The sequence below is a fragment of the Alligator sinensis genome, unplaced genomic scaffold, assembly GCF_000455745.1.
Source record: "Alligator sinensis unplaced genomic scaffold, ASM45574v1 scaffold677_1, whole genome shotgun sequence".
In the NCBI taxonomy this organism is placed as follows: Eukaryota; Metazoa; Chordata; order Crocodylia; family Alligatoridae; genus Alligator; species Alligator sinensis.
Window position 1 is genome coordinate 666,531 of NW_005842276.1, and position 8,207 is coordinate 674,737.

An 8,207-nucleotide genomic window follows, 5' to 3' on the forward strand; every position below is an offset into this window, starting at 1 on the left:
GCAGCTGAAGCTGGCTTCCCACATGCTACTGGGGATGGATGGAGCCCGGCTGGGTCTGCACCGGCCACCAGAAGCAGCGGTGGAGCCGTGTGCTGCTTGGGACGAGACGAGCCTGGCTGGAGCGGCAGGAGCTGAGCTGCACTTTCCTCCCGCCTGCACCAGTCAGTCCCGAGCGTACATGGCTACTAGCACCAGCCAGCAAAGACGGCGTCGGAGCCGTGTGCCACTCGGGACTGACCAGCGCAGGTAGGGGGAAAGTGCAGCTGAGCCCCTGCTGCTCTGGATGGGCTCATCCTGAGGTTCATTTCATGTTCGTAAAATGCTTGGAGAGCCCCACATAGATGCACTGCATAGAAATGCAAAATATATTTTGACTTATTTGGTTGGCACCTTGGGCTGAGACTTTCAAAGCTGAGTCAAAAGGCCAACTTCCGTTACAATTAATGAGATTTAGAGGGCTCCAAATCCTTTATGACAACTTTGTAACATGCCTATCTACCCCTTTTTGCAAATCTCAGCCATAGTTTGGCAGCTCAGACAAAGAACGTAAGAGCTGCTGAACATAAGAGCATAAAAAGTGCCATGCTTGGTCAGCCCTATGGTCCATCTAGCTTAGTATCCTTTCCCGAACAGTGGCAGAGGTGGATACTATAGAGGGAGAGTTTTGAACTGGTTAGACCCATTTCGTTGTCACTTCCTGCAACTTCATTGGTGTCAAAGGTCACGTGACATCACTTCCTGATGTGATACCACTTCCTGTGAGGTCTTTGAATATGGCTCGCCAGCCCACTGGGTGATAAAAAGTTCGTGATCCGGCCCCACATTCAAAAAGGTTGGACACCCCTGCTGTAAATCAGTTATTGGATCAGTAGTGTCCGATATGGCTGCTTAATAATTGGCTTTCTGTATCGGCCAAGAAAATCTTTACTGGTACACCCCTAAAAACAGCTGCTGCCCTTTAAAATGGCTCCAAACATATATGTCCATACCCTTAATTTTTCAGATTTTTCCCTTCTGGAATAAATAAAAAAAAAACCCTTAGTTGCTCATTACTGTTGCATTCTTCCACTTAAGCCTGAGTGGAGCAGTGATAGTGAGGCTGGAGCTTGCGTAGGAGGTTTTGCAGGCCAGATTTGGTCCACATGCTTATGTTTGATGCCTCAGTCTTAGGGTATAGACACACAAGTGTTTAGTGTAATTAACATTGAATCAATTTGTGACCACTTGATCCAAAGCTGTTCTTTCTGAACAGCTCCTTTGCAATGGTCTGTATTGTTCATCAAAACCTAGTTTAAAATAATATCGCCCAGCCTATCAACAGCAGGAAAATTCAGTGTCTTCTAAGGAAGAAGGACTCCTTGCTCCTTCCTCACCAAAAGCAAACCTTGGATCATCTCCCTTTTTAGCTGCTCTTTGTTCACTAGATGAAGTTAGCAGTTAATTTTCTTTAATCTTTTATAATGAAACAGTCACATCCAAATTGTCAACAAATTTGTCTAAAGTATATGTGGAAGTGAGAAGACTCTTAAAAATTCTGTCTAAAAAGCAAATTCCTTTCTGTTTCTTCTTTTCTGTCTATTATTACTTCTTGTCTATTTCTATTTCTTACAAAGTAGTTTCTTCCTCTCTTGTATTTGAAGGTATAAATACCTTCCCCTCATACATTTCTTAATTTCATTTCAGATTTTAAAATAAAGAAGTACACATAGCTTATGTTGAAGTGAAAAGTGTACTTGTATATGCAGCAACATAGTTGGGATGATGTATTCTGAATGTGTGTGAAGTACTGTATTGACTAAAATATGTGGATGATTCTTGCATCTTTTACAGGTTGATGTATTGTTTGTGTGTTAGAGATAATTGCTGTTGCATTTCAGGGAAGGAGACTGGTGGGAAGCAAGATCCATTGCTACGGGAAAGACTGGCTACATCCCCAGCAATTATGTAGCTCCTGCAGACTCCATTCAAGCAGAAGAGTAAGGCATTATTCAAGTCTTTTGTCAGTCTATCTTATTATTGAACAATTAGCAACAATTGGAAGCCCAGGAGACCCTCATACATGCAGTAGAACAGGGGTGGCCGGCTGCGGCATGTGTGCCACAAATGGCACAGACAGCCTCTGTGTGTGGCACATGGGAAACCAGGGATAGGACAGGCAACACAGTGGTAGATGGGGCAGGGAGCAGAAAGAGCAGGAGATCAGGCAGGGAGCACAGAACAGGAAATAGAAAGCGGAGCAGCGGATCAAGTAAGGGAAAACAAGTTGGAGTGACACCAATGGTGCAGACCTAATTTGTGGTACAGCTGCTGAAAAGGCTTCCTCTCACTGCACTAGAATTAAAGAGTGAAGCAGAGCTCCACAGCCAGCTTTATGGAGGGGATAGGATGACGAGGGAGTTCTGGTTCTCCAGTTAGGGTGCACAATGTGTACTGTGTTGACAATTCCTGCATTGCAGTGCAGAGTGAAGTATGTTTAGTTATCCCATGCTTCTAAGCTTTATTGGTGGCCACATTGGCTGGGGAAGGATTTTTACCTTCCTATTGTTACAGGTGTTGGGTATTTTGTTATTGTCTTCAGAAGCAGTAGGTTCTGCTGCTGCCAAAGCTGGAGATTTTGATTGAGGTGTGAGGAATCTTTTGGTGGGACTTAAATAAATAGCTCATGGTCAGACCGATCAGGAAGGACTTTTCCCCTGTGATCAGATTGGCCTAGATTGTGGGGGTTCTGCCTTCCCCTGTAGTGGAGGTCTATGGTCCTTTTCCTTGAATTTTTTTTATGTTAACAAACTGGTTCCTGTCCTTGTAGTGGCAGGACTCTAATAACACCTCCATCTCCCTGTTTTCCATAGCAAGTTAGGGTATTCTTGATGTTTTCAGGCAGTGTGCCTAGTAATTATGGATAAGGATAGCTCATGCAGTTTTAAGAATAGGCTAGATCAGGGCTGTCCCACTCATCTTGCTTCCTAGACTGGATCCAGACCACAGGTTTCCTTACAGGCAGGATTCGGGACACATGATGGCAGCAGCTCTGGCATGGGGCACATGACACAGCTTCTGCTGCATGCCCTGTGCTGTGCTGGAACCAAAGATGCTGCTGCTACTGCTGCATACCTGGTGCCACTGTGGCAGCTCTAGCTCTGGCATGGGGTATGCAGTAGCCAGGCCAGCAATTGAGGAGGTGTGGCAGTGGCAAGAAATGAAGCAGCTACAGGGCAGCTGGGCTGTATTAACTGTTACTCACCCTTCAGTGTCCGTGTCCGTCCCCCCCCCCCCCCCCCCGATTTGCCATATCTACTAGGGCCCAAGGGCCTAGGATTCTGCCACAGCTTGCTCCTCATGGCTATGCCCCCCTATTTCCTGTGGCCCACCAGTAGCCCAGCAGGCTGTACACAACAGCACTGCAGGCTATATGTTTGATACCTCTGGGCTAAGATGAACACATCTGTAAGATAAGTTGGGTAAGGATGATCTTCCCTTAAGCAGGGCAGGAGGTTGGACTAGATGACCTCCTGAGATCACTTCCAGCCTTACTTTTCTATAATTCTTCATTTTAATATAAGGAAGCACCAATAAAAGAATTGCACCATGTCATCCTCTCCTCTCATTTAGATACCCTCCCACTTACCCCTGCCCTCCAACCCTCATTTGGAAAAAAAAGTTAGAACAATGTTTAGAACAGTGGTGCCTCAACCCTTTTGCCTAGTAGGCTGGATTGGCAATGTCCACTCTGTCCATTGGCTGGGTCTGGCTGATAGTTCTGACCCGGTGCCCGGGGCAGGCATGATGGTGTCCCATCGAGCTCCACAGGGGGAAGGAGGTTTGATGCGGCCCCAACCCTAAGGGGAAAGGGTGCATGACCTGGCCCCAACCCAACCACATGGAGGAGAGGGGCCTAGTCCTAGCTGTAATTTACCACAGGGTTTGGGAATTTGGCAGTGGGGGAGGGTGGTCGTATTAATTGCCACCACTCCCCCATGGCCAAACTTAACCTATGGGGAGCCTCATGAGCCATATGCTCTGGTTCCACAAGCAGCATTTGGCCCACAAGTTCAAAGTTGAGCACCCCTGTTTTAAAGAGATTTCTGGCACTGGTGTTCATATTCCTCCATCTATAAAGCTAACCTTGCTTGATGCCAGGACTGCAAGCCCAAGCTGCACATTAAAATGTTAGACATAAAAATTGATCTAAGAGGGTTATTTTGTTAATTTTATGATTTTGAGGTACAACATATTAACTGTAAACAGCTAGGACCAGTAAGAAGTATTTGTCCCTACACCTGGTTTGCAGATAGTGGATGGTTTGTAGGTAGTAGATTTTCAGTCCTTAGCTGGAAATATTAATTTTGCTTCTACTATTGGAATTTTTTTTCTGGAAGAGGATACGGGGGAGAAAAATTGTTTTTGTGGCTGAATTTTGTGTAGGGGAAATCACAATATTTTGAAAACTCTGCAGAGATTTGGAATGTAAGGGAGCCTTTTCAGTGTATCAACGCAGGAGGAAATTATGGTGAGTTAAGTGGATGAGGATTTGCTATCCATCAGCTGCTCCATGAAGCTGCCTGAATCTAAACTGTGGTAGCTTAGCTGTGAGTGAAAGTAAGTTTTTGCAGTTTAGTTTTCGGTTACTGTAGGTAGGAGGAGGTGCACCAATAGAGCAGCTCATGCGCAGGATGCCCCTGTGCCCTCTTAACTCGCTGATTTGCTTGTCCTTACTCTTAAAAATAATATGGACAGAAATGGGCCAGTTGGTAGAGGAAGGAAAAAGTGTTTATCAACAAAATAGTTTTTATGTCTGCACAATAAGTGAATGTGCTTGCTCATTCGCACTTGTCTTAAATTATTCCACCTGCTCAGTTATCTGAGGTGCGCGGGGAGAGGCTAAGGCATCTGAGCCATTGCAGTGTTTTATTGTTTCAAGTGCATCTGATCCAGCTAGTGCTGTTAAACTTCTAACCCTAAGAAAATTTGGGACATGGAAGAGAAGGGAGGTGTTGGGGTGTTTGTTGTTATGTTCTGTTAGTGTGTCCTGGAACCTACTGTTTGCAGATAGAAGTCTCTCTTTCTATATTAGAAATTACATTAAGTGTCCCTTTCAAATAATGGCAGGGTCAATATTCATTTGCAGTGAATGAAAATGCATTCATCATTGATCCCAGTTCAGCTGTTTTGCTGCAAAAAGTAGTCAGTTATTTTAATCCCTTCTGTTTCATAGCAGTAGTCCAGACAATGCTGATAGCGTTAAATTTGTGTGCTATATTTACATGAATACTAGAGCCAAGCCTTGCTCTTTTGACCTTGACCAGAAACAGTATGTATGAAAGCCATGAATTATAAATTTTTGTGTGTGTAATTCTAGTAAAGCAGCACTGTATCTAGATCTCAGGATCTTTCTGACTATTTAGTTGTAAGTGTTTTTAAAAGCCCCTTAGGATTTTTAGGTAACATTTTTAAAGACAAAATCTGTGTACTATTTAAAGCATCCTATTGAAGCAGTATTTTTAGTACATTATTTACCTCAACAGATATTTCCTTTAATTTCTAGATGGTATTTTGGTAAGATGGGGAGGAAAGATGCAGAGAGATTATTGTTAAATCCTGGGAACCAGCGTGGCATTTTCTTAGTACGAGAGAGTGAAACCACTAAAGGTATTTCTCTTTAAGTTGACTTTTATTCTAAGGCAAATATTAATTGTTGTTTTTATTGTGTGTGCGCGCACATGCATGTAATTTTTGGCATACAAAAGTATACATACACAAACATGTTACTTGTATGCATATATTTGGAGAGAGACTGAATTTAAACTCTTTGTTAGGTGCTTATTCCCTCTCTATACGTGACTGGGATGAGGTCAGGGGCGATAATGTGAAACACTACAAAATCAGAAAACTTGACAATGGTGGATACTACATCACAACTAGAGCACAATTTGAGTCTCTGCAGAAGTTGGTAAAACACTACAGAGGTAAGTCTGAATCCTGGGTTTCAATACTAGTGTAATGGTTACTAAAGGGGGAAAAAAATCAGCAAGTGGTAATTATGACCTGATATGCTTTTTATAAGCATGCTGTTATATTCTTTTTAATAAAAAATTATAATGGTGATGTCCAGGGCTGTGCTGTAAAAGAAACTGAATGATTATTTTTTATTAGATTTTTATTTGACTTCATTATAGTTTTGTGCATGTTTAACTTCAGTAGCTTCCTTTTCTAATTTTCCAGAACATGCTGATGGACTGTGTCATAAACTAACAACTGTGTGTCCAACTGTGAAACCACAAACCCAGGGACTAGCAAAAGACGCTTGGGAAATTCCTAGAGAATCTTTACGGTTAGAAGTTAAGTTGGGCCAAGGATGTTTTGGTGAAGTGTGGATGGGTAAGAGTAAACGCCTGTTGCACACCTCTGATGTTGTAAAAATTCCTTTTAATTATATTTTAGGTAGATAAATATCAAAGTCTGAAAAGATAATTTGATAAAGAGCTGAAGGCTAAATTACCAGTTATAGCAATATCATTTTTCAAGCATACTGCTTTTAGTGCAAAATCCCTCATAATTTTTAGATGTGAATTCACACCTTGAAAGAAAAGATTTAGTCTGTAACTATAATTCCTGGATGAGGAGATGAGAACTAGTGCAATTGCCTTCAAGAAAAATTCATAGGAAGGTATGGCAGCCAGAAATTTGTTTGGAGGAAAAAGGACAATAACAAGTTAAAGTGGAAGACGGATGCATTAAAAAAGGGCAAGAGGCAAGTGAATATAGCATGCAAAGGACTAATGAAGATACTGTAAAATGTAAGTTAGAAACTTGTTAATATTTATCTAGGAGATTCAGGTCGCAACGCAAACCACTTGAATTTTGCTTTTGTAACTTGCTTGTTCTCAAACACCCCTTAAGTACATTATGCCCTTGGTATGTTTATTCCATAATGTTTATACTATATACAGTTCAATTCAGAGTTAATTATCAATATGGTCACCACTTCATCTATATAAAATAATAAAACTGAAGCAAAAAGTAAGCAGCTTCAGTTGAAAATGTGTTAAGTACAGTCTGGGTAATATAAAATACTTGTCTCCCTAGGAACATGGAATGGAACCACAAAAGTAGCAATCAAAACACTAAAACCTGGTACAATGATGCCAGAAGCTTTCTTGCAGGAGGCTCAGATCATGAAGAAATTACGACATGATAAACTTGTTCCACTATATGCTGTTGTTTCTGAGGAACCAATCTACATAGTTACTGAATTCATGACTAAAGGTATGTGAGCAGTTAACTGGAAAGTAGCAGGTTTTAGAAGTTTATTAAAAGTCCCAGTAACAAGATGAAAATTGTATTGTTTTAAACTAAAATTAAATATTGATTTGCTTAAACCCAGTATAACATAAATTATAACTGACCCTTAAGATCTAATAGATCAGAAAGTAATCCTCTTTACTGAGAATTTTTCCTCTGTTGCAAGTTTTATACCTTTGAAATGCTATTTATATATACAAATGGTGGTAGTATTGGACATAAATACTACCAGGGGAACGTTGCAACTCAGAAGGCTTCCTGCACAGCGTTCTCCGTCACAGTGAGGAGCTGCACTTCAATATGCACCCCAAGGTCTTCATCCTCCCCTATGGCCATGTCCATATCTCCCAGGCGTCAGTTAGTATTAGGAGAGGGGACCCCTGGCCCTAACTCTACACTTGGCCCCTTAAGTCTCAAACCTTTGTGGGGGTTTCCACCCTCCTGGCTTTGGCCCCTTTCCTCTAGGTGTGCGCCCAAACCTAGGTCCACTGTCCTGGGCCTGGCTTCTGGGCCCCAGCCCTGGTTTCGCCCTCTTGAGCTCTGGGCCCCTGACCCTGATCTCGCCCTCCTGGGCTCAGGCCCCTGGCCCCAGTCTCTTTTGGCAGCTGCTAGGATCCCTGACCCTGGCAAAGCTGCTTGTGTGCTGCTCTACCCCTGGAGTCCCAGAGCCTGAAAAGGTAGCTCTTGGGCATCCCTGTGGCCTCCATGCTGCCCCCATAGCCACAATCTAGTCCTCCCATCTTAACCTTAAGCATAATAGAAATATAAGGAAACTGCTTCCCCCTCAACTTCTCACCCACTCTGGGTCAGTACACCACTGCAAGCTATACTTCCCCCTTAGCTGTCAGTCTTGTTCTCTTGGGTATCCCTGGGTCTGTTTCTTGCTGCCAGCTTCTGCAGAAGCTCCT

The 8,207-nt window shown here is 42.8% G+C and overlaps 1 protein-coding gene across 1 annotated transcript in view; it reads left to right on the forward strand.

Annotated features, from left to right (window-relative positions):
- YES1 (YES proto-oncogene 1, Src family tyrosine kinase) overlaps positions 1-8,207 on the forward strand; it is a 54,346-nt gene that overhangs the window by 41,550 nt on the left and 4,589 nt on the right. Inside the window, exons 4-8 of the mRNA XM_025209268.1 lie at positions 1,878-1,976; positions 5,543-5,646; positions 5,814-5,963; positions 6,220-6,375; positions 7,084-7,263. Of these exons, the coding sequence (XP_025065053.1) occupies positions 1,878-1,976; positions 5,543-5,646; positions 5,814-5,963; positions 6,220-6,375; positions 7,084-7,263 (689 nt within the window). The remainder of the gene's footprint in view (positions 1-1,877; positions 1,977-5,542; positions 5,647-5,813; positions 5,964-6,219; positions 6,376-7,083; positions 7,264-8,207) is intronic.